This window comes from Clarias gariepinus, chromosome 26, assembly GCF_024256425.1.
Source record: "Clarias gariepinus isolate MV-2021 ecotype Netherlands chromosome 26, CGAR_prim_01v2, whole genome shotgun sequence".
Classification (NCBI taxonomy): Eukaryota; Metazoa; Chordata; class Actinopteri; order Siluriformes; family Clariidae; genus Clarias; species Clarias gariepinus.
Window position 1 is genome coordinate 15,811,313 of NC_071125.1, and position 22,886 is coordinate 15,834,198.

The 22,886-nt window shown below is 38.1% G+C and overlaps 2 protein-coding genes across 2 annotated transcripts; both read right to left on the reverse strand.

Moving 5' to 3' along the window:
- Positions 1-700: 700 nt before the first annotated feature.
- On the reverse strand, positions 701-8,049 carry zfx (zinc finger protein X-linked). Its single transcript, XM_053487731.1, has 8 exons — positions 7,898-8,049; positions 6,841-6,942; positions 5,903-6,214; positions 5,578-5,733; positions 5,324-5,455; positions 3,826-3,960; positions 3,467-3,616; positions 701-3,189 (listed from the first exon to the last, which is right to left on the reverse strand). Exons 2-8 carry the CDS (start codon positions 6,905-6,907, stop codon positions 1,955-1,957), a joined length of 2,187 nt encoding a protein of 728 aa, XP_053343706.1. The 5' UTR covers positions 6,908-6,942; positions 7,898-8,049; the 3' UTR covers positions 701-1,954.
- Positions 8,050-9,769: 1,720 nt separating this feature from the next.
- On the reverse strand, positions 9,770-21,793 carry eif2s3 (eukaryotic translation initiation factor 2, subunit 3 gamma). The gene is made up of 12 exons (XM_053488155.1): positions 21,669-21,793; positions 19,158-19,221; positions 17,266-17,393; positions 15,892-16,013; positions 15,697-15,791; positions 15,419-15,577; positions 14,293-14,427; positions 14,090-14,184; positions 12,461-12,605; positions 10,798-10,967; positions 10,231-10,403; positions 9,770-10,114 (listed from the first exon to the last, which is right to left on the reverse strand). Exons 1-12 carry the CDS (start codon positions 21,735-21,737, stop codon positions 10,051-10,053), a joined length of 1,419 nt encoding a protein of 472 aa, XP_053344130.1. The 5' UTR covers positions 21,738-21,793; the 3' UTR covers positions 9,770-10,050.
- Positions 21,794-22,886: the final 1,093 nt, after the last annotated feature.

The window sequence follows — 22,886 nt, forward strand, 5'->3', positions numbered from 1 at the left end:
ACTCTTATGAACTGTGATAAATTTATTGTTATATAAATACTTTATATCTTGCATGTTGGTTGTTTAGTCGTTCATTAATGGTTTTTACAACAAACTTTTCACTCAACACAAGCCACACACACGCTGCACGCACAGCTGAAAACCGCCGAATTTAAATGCAAAATCATGATTCCACTAAATAAATAGACAAAATTAAACTACCTAATGCCTAGCGCCTCATCTTTAGTAGAGTTTTTGTACCTCTGGTGAAAGGTGATGTCATTGCATTATATGATCAAAGCATATCGGATGTAACGTAGAATCAAGATGATACCATTGTAAAGGGAAAAAAGAAATCCATCCAAATCAATGGTGTTTAATCTGACTATCTGAACACGGGTAACAAATCATCTTAAAGCTCCCTGGGTTCATAACTGTAATGCAAAAAGACGTTGCTAATAGATAATTACTACAAAGGCATTATTATGGTTAGATGAAGCTGGTGCATTTTGACCGCTAGGTATAAGTTTATGCTACGTGTGGACCAATTCCTGAAATATTTTAATAAATGACTGACTTACTACGGCTTTTCTACTGTAAATTCATTTTACATGGGACCTGTCAGTATATAAATCTCAATTTGTGCAAGAAACCTATTAAAATAATTTAGCAAAAAAAAAAAAAAAAAGGATTATGCTTGATTTAAAACGTACGTTAAAAAAAAAAAAACAGACATGGCCATTAAAATGATTTTAAATCAAAGGGGGTTTCGTCCCCTCTCTGTCAGCAGTCTGTTCAACAGGCATGGGTAATTATTCCTATAAAGCACAATGCAACATTCACAGAAACCTCAGCTGTGAAGCTGCTTTATGCATTACAAGGACCGACATTGGCTATTTCATACAAGGCAATTCAATAATCATTTTTAGCTCATGGGAGTTTGATGGAAATGTGAATTCCTATTTAAAAAAACAAACAAACAAACAAACAAACAAACAAGCAAGCAAAAATGAGACACCCTAATCACCACCTCATCTGTAGTGTGTGTGTTTAAAAACACAATAGAAGATTTTTCTGTTCGTTTCCAGGTACTAGGGGGAAAAAAACAGCAAGCTTAAAGATAGCTGTGATTGGCTGCTGTCACTATGATTGACAGGTCAGAGAGAGAGAGAGAGAGAGAGAGAGAGTGAAAGAGAGACTGCCATTCCTCCCTCTTAGATCAAACCCATGATCTCATTTATCCAAGGCATTTATTTTCCCATTTCATTTTCATTCTGCTCTTTTCTCAATACTAGGAAACATCAAAATCCCTGTCTGTGCCAGGCGCGCACACACACACACACAATACAGCTACGGCAAATATTCTGTTACTTGCTTTCGAAAATGCTTTTGTGATGAAAATACCTTTATGAAAATTTTACACCCAGAGTCTCACACAAACACTCCCGACAGAATGAGGCAGCTGAGAATAATAGTTAGGAAAATGAACAAAAAAATTGAACATAGTGAGGAGGTTAGGAAACATTCTCTACATAACACATGTTCTTGGTGTTAGCATGATCGATGTGACTAAACAAGAAGCTGCTAAAAAAAGACCTTTTCTCTGAGAGGGTCGTGCGATGTGGCGATATGGCGGCGACATTAAGATCGATTACGTCACTATACGTTTGATCACTGCTTGTCCTAGTGCGCTGTTGCTCGCAGTAACGTGTCATTGTTTGGGATGTTAAAACCTATTTTTTAATAAATCAAGTGGTTCATTTATTCTTCTTAGTAAATAGACTTACTTTATACATTTTTAAATTATATATGTAAAAAAAAATGTAAACTCAATTTTAAAGTTAGCCCGTTATCATCAGAATATCTGTGAAACTAAAACTGAAGCTACGCTTTTTTTTTTTTGTATCTTTTCTTTTTTATTATTTATTTTTTGCCATATCGCACACACCGTACCCTCCAGTTAGAGTGTCTAACATCACACGGACGCCAGCATGTCTTTGTGATGGCGTGCGATGTGCTGGTTTTTCTCTGATGGCCTGCGGAAGCCCTTGGAGCAGAAATCGCAGCGGTGTGGGTAATCCTTGGTGTGGATGGAGATGACGTGTCTCTTAAAGCCAGAGGCGTCTCCTGTGCTGTAATCGCAATACTGACACTGATACACCCTCCGCTCTCTGTGCACTTTGGCCAAAACCTTTTTCCCTCCGTGAGCACCCAGAACAAACGCCTTCTTCAGGCCCTTTTTGTCCGAGAACGGCGTTTGCTGCTGCGTTTCTTTGGTGTGGACTGAAAGGATGTGGCGGCTGAGCACGAACGGATCTGCGATCCTGAAGCTGCAGTGGCGACACTGGTGCAGTTTTTTGGCCTTGTGAGCAGCCGAGTGCTTTTTGAGCTCAGAGGGCCGGTGGAAGCCTTTTCCACACGTGGCGCACTTATGCGGGTACTCTTTAGTGTGAACGGAAATGACGTGCCGCTTCAGGTCGCTAGAGTTGGAGCTCCGGTGCTCGCAGTGCATGCACTGGTGGCTCTTGGCTTCCTCCTCGTGCGCGAGCGCGTGCTGCTGAAGCTCTTCGGGATCGGCGAAGGTCTGGAAGCAGCGCTCGCACTTGTGAGGCGTTTCTTTGCTGTGCTTCGTCTTCACGTGCGTCTTCAGGTTGGACGAGTCGGCTGATTTGTAACTGCAGTACAGGCACGAGTATGGCTTTTCCCCCGTGTGAGTCCTCATGTGCTTCTTGAGCTCGGAAGGGTGCCGGAAGCCCTTCCCGCACTCCACGCAGATGTGAGGAAAGTTTTTGCTGTGAACAGCCAGCAAGTGTCGGTTGAGAAGTCCCTGCTCAGCTGTTTCGTAATCGCAGAACTTGCAGCTGTGCATTTTCGTAGCGGGTGGCGGGATCTGCAGCTTCGGCTCTCGGTAATGATGCTGGAGTCGGTGGGAGAAGAGCGCCGCCTGCTGGTGGAACTCTTTCCCGCACACCTCGCACTCGAACTGCATGCTCTTGCTGCTCAGTGTGTGGATCTCCATGTGATTGTGGAGGCTGGTTTTCTTGTTGGTGGTGAAGTCGCAGTCTGTACACTGGTACTTCTTCTTGTTTATGACATCCTGATGATGGTTTTTGGTGTGACGCTTCAGGAAACCCCGCGATTTAAATTTCTTTCCGCACAGCATGCATGGATACACCGTCAGGGGCTGTCCGTACGGACCGATGATAATCGCTGATGAGGGAAATGCACAAAAAGAAAACTTGGGTTGGAATACAATTTTACCAACACGCAACAATATCACCAAAATCAATGTTATCGAAGTTACAAACATGTCCCTGATACATTTTCAGCTGACCCAGAGAAAAAAAAAAAAAACATGTTCGTCTTCTATTAAAGATGGAGCTTTAGCTGGGATGAACATGTACGCACCACAACTTTTAAAGTGGTTAAGTCACAAATATACAGACAAAGAAACTCTTAAACATGTCCAAATCAATTTGTGCAGTACCTGTCTGGATGTGACGCGTCTCGGTGTGTTTCTTGTTCTTGCTTTTGATTCGCTGATGGTTGATTTTCTCCAGAACGTCAGACTCTTCGACGTGTAACACTGCACTGGCTGCTCCGTTCCTGTTCTCACAGCTCTCGGCCTCCTGCCCACCTGGTTTACATGTCAAATTTTTCAGTCTGAAAAGTTCATTCTGAGAGAATATATAGGGCAAAAACAAACAAATCTCTTTTTTAAGCATTTGAATGTTAGAAATTATGAACTCGTGGGTAGAACACATGATAGTTGGTGCTACTTAAATGAACCATGTGTTTAATGTCCGGGGGCAGCAGTGTCGCTTCTGTCTGTAGTCTAACACTCACCATAAGCAGCTGCCCAAGCTACAGGCATAAAGTCTTTGCTTAGTGAGGTGTTATCAAACGGCCGCTGGTGATTGGCAGGCTCCTCGCCCCCGACCACAACCTCCATGTACACTTCATCGGTTATCTTATCCACACCTGTGAAGAAATAAATACATGTATTCGGATACCAGGCTCATCCACTACCCTCAGTCTCTGCCGAAAGTATTGGAACAGCAAAGCCAATTGTTCTGTTTTTGGTTTAAGCTCAAATGATTAAGATGTGATTTCTAATCCTAGATATGTTAAACTTGATACATTCAGTTTGAACCAATTTTTTTTAAGAAAAGGTTTTCCCCCTTAGGTATGGAAAGTTACATGGATTGTTTAAACTATTAAAAGCTCTGACTGTCTTCTCTTGGTTTTGCCTGTGAGTTTAACCAACATGATGGGTAGAGAGCTGCCTAAAGAAAAGCAAGCCATTCTGAAAATGATAATAGATGAAACATGAATCAGAGCCATCGCTCAAGCATTGAACAGAGCTGATACAACAATTTAAACCACACTGGAGAAAAAGAAACCAGCAACCAGCTAGACATCAGACAGGTTGACCAAGAAAAGCAACAAATGACAAACAGTGTGAGAACTGTGAAGTAAAACCAAAACACATCAACAATCTCTACAGGGCAAGGGTGAAGGTTTAACAGTCAACCGATCGAAAGGGAATTCAAGCGGTCATACCACAAGATGCAACCTGCTTATCACAAAATGAATCTGCTTATCACCTTTAAAAAAAATATAAAAACAAAGACAAGCCACAAAAGTTCATGAACCAAAATTAACCTCTACCAAAATGATGGAAAGACCAAAAAGTGAAAAAAAGGATCCATTCATGATCTGAAACATACAAGCTGACTGCTCGCGCATGGTGGAGGTTGCGTCATCTGATATTTATTGATTGATGATGTACCTCATGATAGTAGCATCAAAATGAATCTGAAAGTCTACAGAAACATTCTGTCTGTTGATTTACAACAAAATACGTTTAATCTATTTGATTATTATAATTTAAAAATGCATAACAAAGTTTACCCAAGACACCCAATCCCGCTGAGTTAAACTAAAGTCGCACTGTATTAAACTCTTTTCTTCCCTGGAACTATGCATATGACTAACCAGAGCTGTGGCTAAGCGGAACTAGCCATAAGGCTCTTCCTGGAGAGTTAAGAGATAAGCAACTAAAATGACATTGTGGTTTACTTTGGCACTATTGTTTTAGTACTTTTGCTCACTTAAAAATTGGCTGCTCTAAACCAAAGGTGTATGTTCCAAGTTGCTTAATAAATCTGGATGTAAATATCAATTAAATTAAAGCTAAAATTTTAAAATCATACAATATTCGTCTTAGAATCTCTAAACACAAATGTCTCATTTGTGTGCCAGAAATAAAGAATCGTGACTTGCGGTTCCAAAACTTTTGAAGGAGACTGCGCATAATAAAAGGCATCATTGCAGAACTCACTAATGTCTTCCTGATTCTGATTGGCTTCTCCCACAGGCATCAGGACCATTTTATCACCGAGTGCAGATGGATCCATCAACTCCACACTTTCGTCCACGTCAATATCAGCGTCTCCAATGTCCACAGTGCCACCTGCAAAATACGTAAACAACAGAAATAATGAATGGAACTGGGCTCACTGGGATCAATACTTAGATTTTATTATTAAACCTATCCTTAGAGTAAATTAAAAAAAAATAATCATAATAAAATACCCAAGTCATCATCTCCCGAGTCAGCCTTCAGGATATAAACCTTGATGACCTCCTGACCCTCGTCATCCTCCTTTTCCCCATTGTCCTGCTCCTCTAAAGTGCCCTCAGTTGTAACTTTAGTGTCATCATCTGACACAATCTTCCCTGGTTCCTCCACTGTGAAAAAAAAGATGATAAGTTAAAGACCAAAACGAATCAGTTTCTTTGTGTGTATCATTCGTTGTGGTGATCTAATTTGCTTCACGAGCCTACCGTCATGCAAATATTTCTTTTGTCAAAACTGCAACCTAATCATGCAATGCAACGATGAAACATGACCACTCACAGGAAATCATGAGGTAGTTTTCACACCCGTCCGGGTCCTCCTGCACCTGAGACGAATTGAGCACATCCTCCAGAGCTATCCCCGGAGACATCACGCACGTCCCCACGGTGATGGTGCTTAGGCCTTCCTCATCCTCCTCCTCCTCATCGTTCTGTATGTACTCGGCCACAACATCTCCTATGGCATCCTGGATAACCAGCTCATCTGGGGAAAAACCGTGCACCGCAATCCCTTCATCCTCCACTCCAGAGACCAGGACCGTCTCATGTAACTCCACTGCCACCTCATCCTCCTCGACTTCACCATCCCCACCTGCAGCCCGCGCACATACACACACACACACACACACACACACAAATACAAAGAATACAATTACTGGTCAAACAATACAATTACTGGTCAAACAATACAATTACTGGTCAAACAATACAACTACTGGTCAAACAATACAACTACTGGTCAAACAATACAATTACTGGACAAACAATACAATTACTGGACAAACAATACAACTACTGGACAAACAATACCTTTATTGGTCAAACAATTTAGTCAGCTGCTTTAATGTAAATGTGGTGGATAATGTACAGAATAGGTTATCCTTGGGGGATATATATATACTTTCTGCAGCACTGCAGCAGTTAGTCAGGTTGCCAGCTCGATGCCTGACTATATCTGAGCACTTGTGTGTGAAAGACATTGCTCAAGGGTCCAACAGTGGCAGCCAACACCTTAACCTAGCTACTCCTGCCGCCTGGGGTCACTGAAACCTAATATATTGCCCCACCCAACCTCAATGAAACCAAGCCTTTTCAGTTGGTATTTAAGTGTCCCCGTTACACATCCTTACTAACACCAAGCACCGCACCACACTACACTACACTACTACCCTAACCCCCCCTCTTCTGCTCTGGACACACACTTTACCCTATATTTACCTGTCCCATGGAAGATGATCTTGGGCTGGTGGGAATGGGGAGAGAGGGTCGTCACATCTTCATCCATCGACCCCCTTGGTCATCGGCATAATATATTAACTCCTGCCAGTAAATTACACCAATAAAAATACAATGTGATGTACACCTAAATATAATCTGTGAAAATATTAGGACAGTGACAAAAGAAAGCACTTTTAATAAAAAAAAAAAAAAAAAAAACTTTTACTCATGAACAAAATTTCCATTTTACCCTAATGGCTTATTATATGGCTTAAAACAGGACAAAATTATGTCCCTTTAATTTATTTTACGTAATAAAAAGCCACTTAAATCAAACTTGAGATGAAGTTTCTTTTAAAAAAAAATTCTAAACAGATTTCTATAGACTGTACATTACGAGAACGTTAAAAATAGGGGGCGTGGTAGGGTGGTGATGTAATGAAAACAGCGGAAATGGCGCTCGTTGCTTCCGCGATTTTATTATTTTCCATACCCATATTCCGAGAAATCCCGCCTTTTTTAAATAAGATTGGTTAGTATGTTATTCTCAAGCGCAGTCTCTTTGATGGTATGAACGACCAACCAATGATAATCTAGAGCCTGGAAGACGACTGGCCAATCATAGGGCAGAAGGTGTCAATACGGGTGAGATAAAATAAAAGGTTTTCAAGATAAACACGCCCATTTTTAATACCTGCCGCCATGTTGGATTAATGAAAAATGATCAATAAACGTGCATAAAACGTACTTTAAAACAAGAATACTACTTTGCAACGCTTAATTATGGCCTATTTGTTAATTATAACAAAGCTTTAAAATGTTTTGCTGTATTCCGTTTGTGTGCTTGCACTAGCGGCCTTATATGAGGCCTCGGGAGGCCTATGACTTGATGCTAACGAAGGCCTGGCTGCGATAACGCTGCTAATCCTGTAAACTGGCAAAACAAGAGAAAACGCGTAAAGCTTTCCAGTTAATCAAAACCGTGCAGTCTACGCGCTACTGAGCGTGCAACGGGTGATTGAAGTGTTTAGCGTGTATGGTTTGTGTAGCGGCCTACCTTGTTCACACACCGCCTCCAGGCCGTACGCTTCCCCCAGACTCGGGCAGAGCTCAGGCGGGGAGTTTGTGTGAGCAGGGCGGGCCAGAGCGGCGCTGGGAGGGCGGGGCCGAACGCAGCACTTACACCGCCGTCAGGGGCTAACGGCGTAGCATTTGTTACTGACACCGCGCACTTTCCCGCTAAATAACATGTCTGACAATACACTTGTGTAATACATATGTATAGATTTAATAAAATATAGAAATAACATTTTTAGTGTCCAGGCCGTGAGAGGGAGGGGCCGAACCTTCTTGAACAAAAGGCCAAAAGTACCCAAATCCGGATGTACAAGCACTTTAAATCGATTAAAGTGAAACTCAACACTAACACACTGTCTCTCTAGGTGATTTACCCATTTATTATTTGTACCATTGTACAAATATTTTAAAGTGTGAAAACTATATTTTCCATTTAAAATGTGTAATCAGGCTGCACAAGCAAAACACAAGATTCCCCCTTTTTTCTTCTCTCTCTCTTCCACTCACTCATACACACACGGCTTGTTTCGCTAGCTAGCCAAACTCTTACACGCTTATCACTTAATGCTAAACCCCTTAGCCTGAGCTAGCGCTAACACACTGTGCCCTGAGGGAAATACCAATGCCTAGTGGTGAATATTTAGATATTTAGAATAGACGAACAGTTTATTAACCAGGCTAACAGGCTATCCTGACAGCTAGCTCGGTTTACGAGTATGAATCAATGTGCAGGTTAAACCTGGCTAATGTTACCATCAGGTTATTTTAATTTCCCTGATTTTAATATGTAACCCAGTGCCAGTAAACATCTATCTATATGAATAAAAGAAAGGATGGTCTGTTCATTGGTCAGAACTCTTTGCGGTTCACAGATTGGAGCACCATTAACCAGTCAAAAAATGTTGACGGTCTGTCCAGCTAGATTTTCTCACAGCATCACACAAAACAAAATGTAATGAAACTTTGGTATTCATCGAAAATTAAAACTGCACCATTAATGAAATCAAAATGTTAAGTAGAAGTGAAGTTATGAGCAATTAATGTGCCAGATTAGAAAGCACAAGTTTTGACAGCGTACTGCATGTGTCAAACTGTGGGCGCATTTTAAATTGACTACTGGAAAGAATTTATTGAAAATTTTCAGTACTTTGATAACAAATTTAACCTGCATCATCTGTGATTCATGCTCAGATTACCGAACAGGGAGTGCATTTGGACAACAACCAAAGAAGTACCACTTAATGTAAACAAGGCGTAAGATACTTTTATACCTTGCAAAATGTTATTTCTTTGTACAAGTTAGGAAGTGAGTTCTGCCATACTATGAGTGGGCTTCAACCTGAAATAACATTACTCATTATAAAGCTGATCAGTTTATTTTTAGTTTTAACTTTTTAACTCTTTTCCTGTCAACGACGGATACAGTAGATTTATAATAAAACTGTTACTACAGAATAGATAAACAGTTGGTTAGTTATGTTATATTATATTGCTGCTGCATCTAAAATGTGCTTATTAAGACGTAGAAGAGATTTTTTTCCCAGCACCAGGTCACTTAAATTAGTAAATGTACATTACATCAATGTAAATTTATTTTTGTTATGCCCCTTCATTAGATCCCCTAGAAATAAGTTGAACATACTCCTTTTTTATTTTGCTTCAGTACATTCATAAATTTTTATCTTTTGATAGTACATCAGTTGGAATTTAATAAAATCTTTTTTAGATTTTGCAGTCTTTCAGTCTTGAAATTATCTTTGCATGTATGTGAAACAACACCCATATTAACACAAATGACAATGTAAATGTTACGCATGCACTTTCTGGTTGCAGCCACAAAACATTGTGCCAGTTTGAACCAAAGTGTTTTTATTGGTAATCACCGAAATATGTTGACAACTTTTATTTATTTATTTGTTTTCAGAAAACCCAGGGAATATGGAGCTTTTTCCTCCATACTGCAGTGTAAATGAAATCAGTCCTGCCGTTGTGATTGGCGCACATTTTTTTTAAAATGCAGGTGCCGAGATGCCGACGTCTGTGCGGCTCCAACCTCGGCACTAGCGTGAAAATGGTTGAAATTTATGCCATGTGGTGTGATGATGCCATCCTCTTGTTCCGTTTGTAAAATCCTCAATCGTCATCCACTGTGGGTGTTATGGTCACTCCTCTCCTGATTTGACCCCAGCCGATCAGACTAGAAAAAGAAAGAAAGGAAATAAACATTACTGACTCCAGTGAGAAAAGATTCCTTAAAACACTTAAACAACCACCACCATGTATCTAAAATGGTCCCAGTGTTAAGTTGTTTACCGCCAATGTTTCTCCACACGGCGACTCAGAGCAATCTTCTCGCCCACCTCTGTGCACACGGGGTTAGTGAGCACAATTTTGGCCAAATCGGCTTTAACCGCACTCACGCGTCCTCCTGTTGACAATGACCCAATGTTCACCATCAACACTTCGTTTTTCGAAAGCTTCTGGACCTGTGGTGAAAATCAAAAGGGTCAGCAATTAAGGTCATCTGATTTATAAAAGGTGGTCTTGTCTTGACTTATGATTAACCAAGTAGCTCATCAATAATTAGGAACCAGTCAGCATTCTAAATAATCAAAGCATCATTAGACCAAATGTAAATGGTATACAGGTTGCACTTATAATTTACAACATTTATGAAAAATATATATTTCCTCTTTTGGGGAAGTTGTTGTTCTCACTGTCACCGGCAAAGAAACTTATCACAAATTAATAACTGCAAGGGGAGCTTGAAATAATCATAAAACACTCATAAAAACACTGGCTTTAATTAGCATTAGATTGGATTTGTCAAGTGTAAACATACTAAATCTGTGTCTGCATAAATTAGAGTAATTCATTTACCTTTGCTCCTTTCTTGTCGCCCTCAGTGCGGACACCCAGCAGTCTCCTCAACAAGAAGTAGGAGATCTCAAGCTCGGTGAAAATCTCTGGCAGTGCGCCAACAGCCCCAAGGACCTGACCAACCATACGATCCGCTCTGCATAGCGTCGGGTCAATTTTTGTTCCCACACCTGCATCAAAAACAAATGTATAAACCACAACTGCGCAAAAAAGAATGGATACCAAACATAGTAAGCAACACTAACTCATCCTACTCCTACTTGCCCATTTTGGATTCTGTCTACACCATGTTTCAGTCCATTTATTTAAAGTTTCCACCATAAATAAAATGTATATTTTAAAGCTTTTTTTGTTTTTAAACAGAGGCATTGTCTGTACGTTCAGATTTTTTTTTTTAATATAAATCAGAGTATATTTACCAGAGAGATTTTTTCCAGGGCTGAATGTTTAATATTAAATGTTCCATAAGGATAATTTAAAAACTATTTAAATTCGTCCCATGTGAAAAATTGCACAGATCCTTATACTTGCCCATTTTTAAGTTTAAGAATAGACTGTTTACATGATGCCTAATATATCCCACCCCTTGTTTATTGGCTGAAATACAGTACTTGTCAAAAGTTTGGATGCAAGTCCCCCCCCCTTTATCACTGGATTTAGAACTGAAATAACACACATGGTATTAAGAAATTAAGCAGCAGCAGCAACAGTCAATTGTTATATAAGGACATAAAGGTCAGTTGTTCTGGAATAGTTCTTGCAAGAACAGTATTGTTAAGTGCATAACAAGTTACAACACCTCAGATTAAAGCCGTTATAACGGCTTTACAGAGCATAAGTAGCAGACATCTTAATATCGACTCTTCAAAGGAGATTATTGCAATTTTTGTACGAGTTCTGCATCATTTTACAATGTAAAGAGAAATAAATCTCAGAAAAGACCATGGAATTAGAAGGTTTACACTTTTGACTGATGGTGCATATAAAACAGGGTAAGGATACAAGACAACTCAGTCAAGAATTATCCATATTATTCTCTTCAACTGTGAATCCTTTCCTACTAACCTGACTCTCAATTTACCGCTCCCTTTACACTACATAAATAATTAAAGAACAGTTTTTAAAGTTGGTGTACAAAAAGGTTGACTAGCTGGATGCTATTATTTATATAAATATGAGGCTGTTCAAGTCAAACCAGGACTAGTGATGGAATTTCTTGTGAATGATGTCGTTTAAAAAGGAAAAAAAAAACTTGAACTTCAAGCACAGTACTGCGATAAGAGGTCCAAACATTTTAAACACAGCAGCACATCTGCCAATGATGATCCAACACTGAGGTGGATCATTGCCTTTTTAGAAAATCAACAGATAACTTGTTACCAACTGTTGGAACTGTACACAATCATTCGTAAACATGACCTGCACATGTTGAAGCACTACTGAAACACTGGGAATAAGCGCCTTAGTGTAGCAGGGGATTATATAGAGGTAGTTTTTACTGTCATAACTGTGCATTTTGTCATTCTGCATAAGTCCCAGTTTGACTTGAACACATGTGAAAAGTCTATTTACAGGTTGTTTAGCATTCTTGTTTTTGGAAACTTAAATAATGAGAGTACAGATATAAATTCATAGACTTAAAAGAATTCTCTCCCACACATACCAATAAGGCCACCAGGTGCAGCATACTGAAGGTCATTGTGCTCAGCGAACAGCGAGACGATCTTGGAGAAAATTGGTTTGCACATGAGCTTGCCTTCATGGTCCTTAGAAACGATACCGGGTCTGACCTCGATCTCCTGTCCTACCTTCGAATGAAAAGTGTAAAGAATAAATATACAGCTCTAACAATTACAAGAGTTTTGTCTCAAATCACACTGTAAACACCGGATGTGAGTATTAAAGGAACGTCTTTCAGATTTCTCCATGTGTGGCCTACATACAATAGCCCCAGTCAAAAAAATATATAATTAACCACCTAGATTTACCAAAGCAAAACGTTTAGAGCCTTTCACTGGAAAATTACTGCAGTGATTAATATGTTTGAGCCTGCATTAACCAAAAAAAAAAAAAAAAAAAACAACTAAAGATCTAGTTAAAACTACTAAAAATGTGTTAAGGACTGAAAAACTTAAAGGTAGTGAACCATTATCTTTAAGGAAAAATGGACAGAAAAACCTAAATGAGTGTGAGGGGAACATAGCTGCGGGAGAATCCACATCTCTATAATCCACAGTGAAAGCAAGAGCATTTCCGCACACACAATGCAAAGATGACTTTTGGAGATTGGGACTCAACAGCTGCGTAGCCTTAAGAAGAGCGTTTATAAATCAGGCTACTCAGAAAAAAAGGCCTCAGTTTTCCAGGGAGAATAAAGAATGGAGTGTGGAGCATTAGAAAAAGGTCAAATGGTCTGATGAGTCCAGATTTATCCTGTTCAAGAGTAATGGGTGCATTAGGAGATAAATAGAGGAGAATGAAGTGATGCACCCATCATGCCTAATGCTCATTATACAAGCCTGCGAGGGCATCTGAGGTTGCTTCAATTGGTCAGGTCTAGGTTCAGCAATTTTATGGGCACAAATAAAATAAAAAAAATAAAAAAATAAAAAAAACTGAGGTCAGCTGATCACCTGAAAATACTGAATGACCTGGTTTTTCCATCAGTGGATTTTTTTTTCTTTCCCAAAAGCACAAGGATATTTCAAGACGACAATGTCAGATTTCATTGCGCTCAAATTTTGAGAGAGTGGTTCAGACATCACCCCAATTTAGAGTCTTTCAAATGTTGCTGGAGAAGACTTTACACATTGGTTTGACAAGATACAAGATCTTGGAGAGAAAAAAAAAATCATGTGACTAAATAGAAATTAATGCTGCGACATCGCATAAGCTTATCGGAAAAAAAAAAAAGACGCACCCATAATTTAGGCAAAAAATGTTCCAAAGAAATATTGTGTGACTTTTTTTCCCCGGCTGGGCAGTATATATGGATTTAATGACGAGTGATCTTTTGTGTATGTGGTTTGTATTCTCTCACTTTTACAGTAAAGAGTGTTATTTTAGGGAAAAATCTGCCTTGTTGTATTCTGTTCATAATAACAATCATAATGATAGCAATCAATGATTTCTAAGGGTTAACATGTTGGATAAATCTCATGTGCTACCTGCGGCCACAGATAACTGCAAAAATCAGTTCAATTCAATATAGTACCATAATTAAAAGGACATAAACTGTAATAAAAACACTGTTTAAAATGTATGACGTCTATCCAGATTAGTTCAATCTCACCTTTAGAACTCCCTTCAGAATGCTGCCTCCAGCCACGCCTCCTTTCAGATCGTCAACCTCACAGCCAGGTTTATTCACATCAAATGATCTAATTACTGTCAGGAGAGGTAAGAAAAAAAGCTGAGTTAAAAACTTAAATTTTTTAAAAATTCTTAAATCAACTTCCTCAAAAAAAAAAAAAAAAAAAAAAAATCAGCCTTTACCAATAAGCCTTGGCTTAGAGATGAAGTCTCGAAGAGGAACAGGGATCTTCTTTACGATGTATTCACACACCACCTCGATGTTGTACTTCAGCTGAGCTGAGATAGGAATGATGGGGGCGCCTTCTGCGACTGTGCCTGTAGAGGGAAAAATAATAATAATAATAATAATAATAAATAAATAAATAAATAAAACACTGTTAACTGAACATGCATGCACAAGTGGAGTAAAATGTGTTACAATGGTAAAAAAATAGGGATAGGATGGTAATCACCAGGGATAATCTGATATGATATAATAACGATCCGTCAGTGGCAATTTGATTTGTATTGTGATTCTAGAAGTATTATTGTTTAAAAAAATTAATAAAATAAATCCTTGATTCAATATAAAAAAAATTTTCCCCTCAAATTTTGTTACAGTTCTGAACAAAATTCACAAATAATTCACTTCTACACAGAATGCTATTCTGCCTGCAGATGACTATAGAGGAACTGCCACATTTACCATCTCAAATACAAACATACAAATTAAAAACGTACTGTTGATGTTATTTACTTCTTTAGGGGTGGCCAACTCAAACTGGTACTAGCCAGGCAGATAGGCAAATAAAAGCTCCAGTGTTGCCCAGACTTTTGGTTTTGGTGCATGGGAACTCAAGTAACACTCTGTTCCACAGTGCACTTAACCAGTACTCGCTACTTTCCTTTTAGGGAACGTCAGTTAAGAGAACCTTTGTCGTAAAACTTCCTCCATTTGAACATGCAACATCAGCTTACAGAAACTTAGCTTAAATAGAATTTTATATTTGTGTACTGCTATAAATAGTAAATAAGACTACAAAATAAACAGAACACTTTGGATCAAGACTTTTGCACAGTACTGTACCAAAGAATTACACAATTACTGGCAAACTAACAAAACTTTGCAAAACATCTTTCCACCAAGGCAAATTTCACTGTGTAATCAACTATTGCACACCACTTATTTTTAGACCTTAAGTCAACCAGGCACAAACCTAACAGCAGAATCAACAATAATTGCAAAAGAAAAGATAACTTCATACGTAAACCAACTCAAGCAGATGCACTTGCATGAGAAGGTCAGATTGACAGATTAAGAACTCACCCTGCACGAAAGCCAGGATCTGTTCGTATTGCTCTTTGGCTTGACTCTCCTTCACCAGATCGATTTTATTCTGCAGGATCAGGATGTGCTTTAACTTCATGATCTCAATAGCAGCCAGATGTTCGGACGTCTGAGGCTGAGGGCACGGCTCATTACCGGCTAAAACAACAGGACAGAAGTGTTATTGGGTTACACTAACCAATCCGCTACTGTGTTTTATAAAGGCCACACGGGAATTGGCTAATCTGGGTAAAAAAAAAGAAGAAAAAAAAAACTACCAATCAGAAGGAGTGCAGCGTCCATCACAGCGGCTCCGTTCAGCATAGTGGCCATCAAAATGTCGTGACCCGGGCAATCAACAAAAGACACATGCCTGATGATGGAGGGGGAAAAAAAATTTAAAATATAAAATGCCTACATGCTCTTAAATGATTATAAAGACATGAGTGAGATTAACAGACCAGAATATTTACCTGACTAGTTTGAAATTGCCTTTTGTGCCAGGAATGTCTGTAGGGAACTCATCTGGAGTGCTGCTTCCACATGACCTATAACACTCAGGCCTCGGGCAGCTCGGGTCATCCAGCTTGTACACCTGACACAGGAGAAACAACCTTTAGCTTCCTGTATAGGAAAATTCTTACTGGAACATATTAGCAGTAAAGAAAGTACATGGGATTAAATACTTTGTTTGACCACCTTTTACTTTGACCCCGGATGAAGATAAATGTTATGCTAACATGCTATAGGATTGCATACCAGAGTCAAAGTCTTCTCCAGCACACCCCAAAGACTTTCAGTGGCATTCAAAGCAAATCTGTGGTGGCTGATTCATGATCATAAATGATGGAACATAGCCCGTGCCATTAGAGAATGGAAAAAAATAAATTCACTTTTGGGATAATCTGGTCATTTAGATTGTAAATGACTTGATTTTTATTGGCACAACGTTATGCAGAGTCTAGACCTGACTAACAGAAGCAACCACAGATTGTAACACTGTTTCCAGGGACTTGTACAGTGGACACATGACCTTTTTCCATTACTCCAAAGTACAATTTTTATGCTCTCTAGCTAACCAAAGTCTTTTTTTCTGATTAGTCCCCCCACCCTGAAATAGACGACTTCTGTGAAGTTGATGGTTTAGCAGTATTCTTCCAGCTCTTAATAATGTATTGGACAGTTCTTAACCCGATTCTATTAAGCTCACCAAATAGCAGTTGTTTTCTTTGCTTAATCTACTTTCTCCCTTCTGCTACCGTCTAGGGGTCGCCAAAGCAGACCATCTAATCAGCACACAACTTGGCGTTTTACGCTGGATGCCAGTCCTGATGCAACCCTCCACACAGTAATTCACTGATCAAAGGATACAGCTTATGACATGATTGTTTAAGAAATGAGATGCTAATTACCACATCACAGCTGTTTAGCTGTGTAACACAGCTAAACAGCATGTTTGAGACAAAAACACATAAGAAGCCACAAACAAGGTAAGGTGCAAAGACACTGCGGAACTAAATGCAGTGAAATAGCGAGGGTAAATTATTTATAACCTGCTTTTATCCACAATGACTTGCATTTTTATTTTTTTTACAAAAAAAAAAAAAAAAGTTAAAAGGTCCAAAGAAACTGTGCAGATTGATCTAGACATTGGTTTATTTTGTGTTTTAAAGCTAATACCAACAGCAAACTCGCTTAAGAACTGAGATTCAAAATCGCTTCATGCAAGCCTGTTGAAATAAATCCTGCTGTGATCTTATATTCAATCATATCACTGTACAGACACTCTGAATCAGACCTGAGGTTGCAAATCCATAGGGAAATAAGCTAGATATATTTTTGCTCACCTTAGCGTTGGCATAACCCAGCTTGATAGTAATGTTCCTCTCCAGTTCATTCTTGAATCGGACAGTGTGCACACCAGAAATGGCTTTCACCACCGTCGACTTTCCGTGAGCCACATGGCCAATTGTTCCTGAAGGAAAAATGACGATACTTACTTTCAAAAAAGTAATTAATATACTCTTAAAATTTTACAAACAGTATAAAGCTACCAAAAAGATACAAAAACCAGTAAAGACATAAGACAGATGTGTTCAAGTCAAACTGGGACCCTTGATTGAACAGATCACCACCTTTTACTTTAAAACGTTTGTGCCATTCAAATGTCTTACTATGGCTAAGTCTCATCACTGTAATGTGCTTAAAGTCTCCAGTAAATGTCAGTTGGCAAAAATGTCAAACGGTTCATTCACGAAAAATTTTATCACACGACCAGGTTCGACTTGACCAGGCTTTATACATATATGAATCAGACACTGAGAAATCTGTGTTTTTGGTTCCCAAGCCAATTCTGTCCAGGCAAAGGCTGCACAATTCTTGCTAAAAATGTCATGAGTTTTCCCCATGGGAATGCTTGGGAAATGCTTTTCTTTATTATAGAACACTATGTTGAAACCTTTTAAACATAAATAACAGTTAACCAATAATAAATAAAAATTATAAATAGCACCTGCACTTTTTGAACACTCCACCATCTACAGTACATCATCACATGCATTTATATTTATATAAAAAATGTCATGGAGTTTGTTATGTAGTCTGTAATTAAATACACAGTTTACAGTGCAGAATTTACTCGCAAAGGTTTTGCTCTCAATCTTAAAATACTTCTCTGTAGCCATCTGTTCTCATAGCCTCTGTATAACAGCTAGAATCAACGCGTCAGGTTTAACTAACTAATACTATAAGTTATATCACAATATAAACGTGTACAAGCCGGTCTCTGTTAAGAAAGTAGTATATATTTTAGGTTTCTGTGTATAAACGTGAGACTTTTACTCTTTTTTTTTTTTTCTTTCTCAGTTTTATGCTCAGGTTTTTGGCACGAAAATACCGGCATTTTACTTTAACTTCAAGTAAAGTGATTAGCATGGTTAGGTCTACCTCTGTGTTACACGTCACGTGAGGGACAGCGGAACGGCATAAATGAGGAAGAGAGAGGAGACACAATCAAGTTGTATGACTGAATCATTCGCTAATCCCTGACCTGATTGGTAAATTAATAGTGTTTTGTGCTACACTGTGTGAGTGTGACTCATATAACATCTGGGATTGTGGTCAAGTAAATTAGAAAACATGTGAATGCAGCGTGATCCAAATGCAGGGAAATACATGCTAATGAATCGGCATCATTTAGAAATGAGATGGCGTGTATGTATGAAACGAGATTGGGGATTTTTCTTTTTAGCGATTAATCATGTAGCCTTAGTCAAGCTTATTCAATTAAAATTTTATTGGAAATTTATCCAGTAACAATAAATAGGTTTAAATATTAAGTTTATCAGTGAATTCTCCCCATTAAGATCTTTTTATTTATTGTGCATGCTTAAATACATTTTTGTGTCGACCCTTAGTGATATTTTATATAGGGCTTACTTTAAGTGAGGTCAATCGTTTGAGTGTGTTCTAAAAATTTTATATTTTAAAAAATAGTTAAATAAATCCTGCTTGTTTATAGCTCTATCTTACTGATCTAACACTTTTAAATAAAGTTTAATGTTCATTGTTCTAGAATACCAGTGATGGAAAAAACATAATACTCAAACTCCATCAATGTCTGTATACTTTAACCCAGGTGTTTTCTTCTGCGATCTGTTACATGCTTATAAAAACCTGTAAGAAAAACTCACAAAAAAACAAAAAATTATCCGACATTTTTCAGACCCAGTGAACCTACCTATATTTATTGTAGCTTGCCGGCTGATGATCTCTGGCGAGAGTGGAGTCAGTGTTTTCACGTCCTGTGAGAAGAAAGTGCATTTTATTAATGCATTTTTATGTTGAATTAGCCTTACAGAAATGGCTTGTTTGGCGCTCCTAAATACATAATAAAAATAATTTTATTGTAGTGTGTCTTTGTGTTAGGCAAATATAATCTCAGACGAACAGCAACATAAAACTTATTTCACTGTGCCATCATTTATCTAAAGAAATTAGGCCAAAAAGGAAAAAAAATGTGGGCAATACCAAGTACACCCTTACAGCTTTCACAGAATTTAAGAGCTTTTTTAATTAATAATCAGCAGGTGTGCAGACCTCTATAAAAGCAGAGGTTTAGGCAGTATCCTGGTGTGGAGCATCGAGGTGTTTGTTAACACAATGCCAAGAGCCTTAACAATTGTCTTAAAGCACATTAATTTGTAAAGAGTAATGAAACCATTTAAAGCTGAACATCCTACAGTGAGAAACATTCACAAGTGAAAAGAATTCAAGACAATGGCAATCTTCCCAGAAGTGGATGTCCCAGCACATCCGACCCAAGCTCAGACCTTGCAATGCTCAGAGAAATACAAAAAAACAAAAAAATTAATCTACATTTCAGACCAGTCAGGCCTCACTGAGCATGGTAAATGATAAAAGTCCATTATAGCAAAATTAAGTCTGACCGAGTAAAGTTTGCACGAAAGCCTTGCCAAGAGAAAGCCTCTCTTGTCTAAAAAAAAACATGAGAGCAGGAGTGAGGTTTCCAAAACTGCATCTGAACAAAGCACAAGGCTTCTGGAACAAAGTCCTACAGTCAGATGAGACCAAAATGGAGTTGTTTGGCCTTTATGTCCAGCACCATGTTGAAACAGCTTTTCAGCAAGAAAGATGTCATACCCACTGTCAAGCACTGCAATGGAGGGGTAATGATTTGGGCTTGTCTTGAGAAAAATACATCACTATCAGTCCTACAGCTAAAGCTTAGTTGAAATTGGGTCATGCAACAGGACAGTAATTTAAAGCACAGGAGTAAATCTACATTAGAATGAGTGAAAAAAGAAAAGAATAAGGAATTTGGAATTGCCTAGTCAATGCCCAGACCTCAGCCTGACTAAAGAGCTGTGGGGCACCTTAGGAGAGCTGTGCATATGCAAACGCCCAAAAACCTCAAGGAACTGAAACAATGTTGTAAAAGAATAAGCAAAATCCCATCACAGTGAGGTGGATCTACAAGCTACTGAATCATAGGGCTACTTAGTACTGCCCCAACATTAAGATGAAAAACAGAAGTTATAGGTTGTCGTTCATCAGAGGTTGTATTTGCCTTATACTGAGACCTGATATGATCTTTTGATTTTGATTATATATATATATTTTTTACACACAATAAATACATGAATAAAAGAAGGTGATTAACTGTTTAACATAACTGCATGTTTTAAATAAAAGAAAGGTTTTGTCTGTACACACACAAAGAGGTCAGAACTTGCTTTTTCATTAATATCTTTATGTTTTATACTTTGAAGGACCCAAAACCAGTCAAATCCGCATGTCTGTATACATGTCCAGCAAGTTTTGCATAATTCTATGACAAAATCTGGCTGGACAGACATATTGTGAAACTTTTAATTTAATGGAACTTTTGTAGATATCTGCCTGAAGCTTAGCTTGCACCATAAATTGAATCAAAACATTAAATAAAAGCGATGCTATGTGTCGGATTTAATAATCTACTTTAAAATACAAACATAAACAAACTTCTGTAGCAATAGATATTAATTAGAAAAGCAAAACTGAAGATTTTACCTGGGATTAGCTAATATTTTCACAGCTAAAATAACACCGCTCAAGTGTATAAGTTCATTTTAACACGCTGGAGACATTTTAAGACAAAACTTAATCTTAACTCGATCTACTTAATTTTTTTCTTAATGTCACACCAAACTAAATTTTCTGAAATTACAGTTTTGTTTTGTATGAAGGAGTTCATCTTTGTTGCAGTCAGACATGTATTTGGGGGATTCAAGCTACACACATACATACAGCAATACATTTGGTATTAAAATATTTTTACAAATATTGAAAATATATAGTTTTTTCTTCCTGGAGTGTGTATACTTTTTTTCTGTCTGACTCTGTGTGTGTGTGTGTGTGTGAGTATATATATATATATATATATATATATATGAACATTGACAAACTAACATTACACTATGTAATCAGCACATGTATTGTATAAGGTTACAGAAATCGTTAAATACAGATATTTCAATTTTGCTTTGTGTTTTTGTTCACATCTCCGTTTTAAGAGTGATTTTTCACTGTGGACTCAGTCATGAGGTGTTCGAGAGTGAGGAAGCTAGGTAGCTAACGTTCCGTCTGCACGCACACAGCACCAAACACACGTTTACTCGGCATAAAGACAACAATATGAGCTCGAGAAAGATTTCCTGCTGATACTGAGAAATAAATAGTAAACACTTACTAGTGTGTGGAGATCTTGTTTAGCCAAATGAGGCTGCCCGAGCGTTACTCCAGACTCATCACCCGCCATCTTGAAAGAAAAGGAAATGGAAGTGTGCCCACACACCGCCTGATTATTTTATATCACTAATTAAGTTATTTTATTAAATGAAAACAAGACATACCGCTTGACACAAGGAACCTGTAGAAACTCTACAAATGTTCAGTCAATTAATAGAACTACAAACAAACCTTTAATGCACAGTAAACAAAAAAACCGGCACACGCGCATGAATGATGCAATAGGGCTTGTAACCGCGTTGCATTATGGGAGATGGCAGCCATCTTGGCGGCCATGGTGTGGTAAACAAGATTTTTAAAATGACAAATTTTGCACCAAAATTTACGATAACCACAGGGAACACAAAACAACACAACAAGAAAACTCTAATACTAAAGAAAATTTACATCAGGAATAACACGCAAATCACCAAAACAGAGGCCTTAAAAGACCAGAGTTTTAGAAATGTGTGTATATAATTTTTGGAGTAAAGGATATCTCAAACAGGTCAGCCGTGATGATGCCTTAAACTTTTGCCAAAAAGTGGTTAATAACATGCGGCGTGACATCATATTGTAACATGATTTTTGAGGTACATCATATTGAGTGACATCACATGATGATGTCACTCAATGTGATGTCACTCTATTTGATATCACATTGAGTGACAGCACATTTAATCCTTTTTCCAGCATCTGCGGCTTTTTGGAGGTTTTCATATAGAATTCACCTTATCAAATGCATGTGCACACTGTCTTTCTGTTGTGCCTGGGGGGCTGATGGCGTAAGGTGCTTAGGTCCAACCATCGTTGCTTGCATATATATATATATATATATATATATATATATACACACACACCACAAAACCAACCCATGTGATCTCAAGACATTGAGGACACAAATTGTGGGGGATTTTTGATATCTCCAACGGGTTAGCCGTGACGATGATATAAATGGTCGAGAGTTTCTGTCTTGGAAGAACAAAATGTACAGGAATCTACATTAAATTTAATTTGTCTTAAGAGAAAGTCAGAGTATATAGCGATACTATTATAGCTGATACTATTTTATATATACTGCTCAAAAAATTCTATTTTTTTGGTGTTGCCTTAATTTTTTGTGCAGTATATATATATATATATATATATATATATATATATATATATATATATATATATA

Bases quoted from the DNA above. Each gene is read 5' to 3' on its own strand.
- zfx (XM_053487731.1), bottom strand. From the start codon at position 6,907: ATGGATGAAGATGTGACGACCCTCTCTCCCCATTCCCACCAGCCCAAG. The intron at 5,734-5,902 runs GTGAGTGGTCAT...TTTTTTTCACAG, and splicing joins AAACTACCTCATGATTTCCT to TGGAGGAACCAGGGAAGATT. The intron at 5,456-5,577 runs GTATTTTATTAT...CGTATTTTGCAG, and splicing joins CTCGGGAGATGATGACTTGG to GTGGCACTGTGGACATTGGA.
- eif2s3 (XM_053488155.1), bottom strand. From the start codon at position 21,737: ATGGCGGGTGATGAGTCTGGAGTAACGCTCGGGCAGCCTCATTTGGCT. The intron at 15,578-15,696 runs GTAGTTTTTTTT...CTGTTGTTTTAG, and splicing joins CGCTGCACTCCTTCTGATTG to CCGGTAATGAGCCGTGCCCT. The intron at 14,428-15,418 runs GTGAGTTCTTAA...TTCCCTCTACAG, and splicing joins GATCCTGGCTTTCGTGCAGG to GCACAGTCGCAGAAGGCGCC.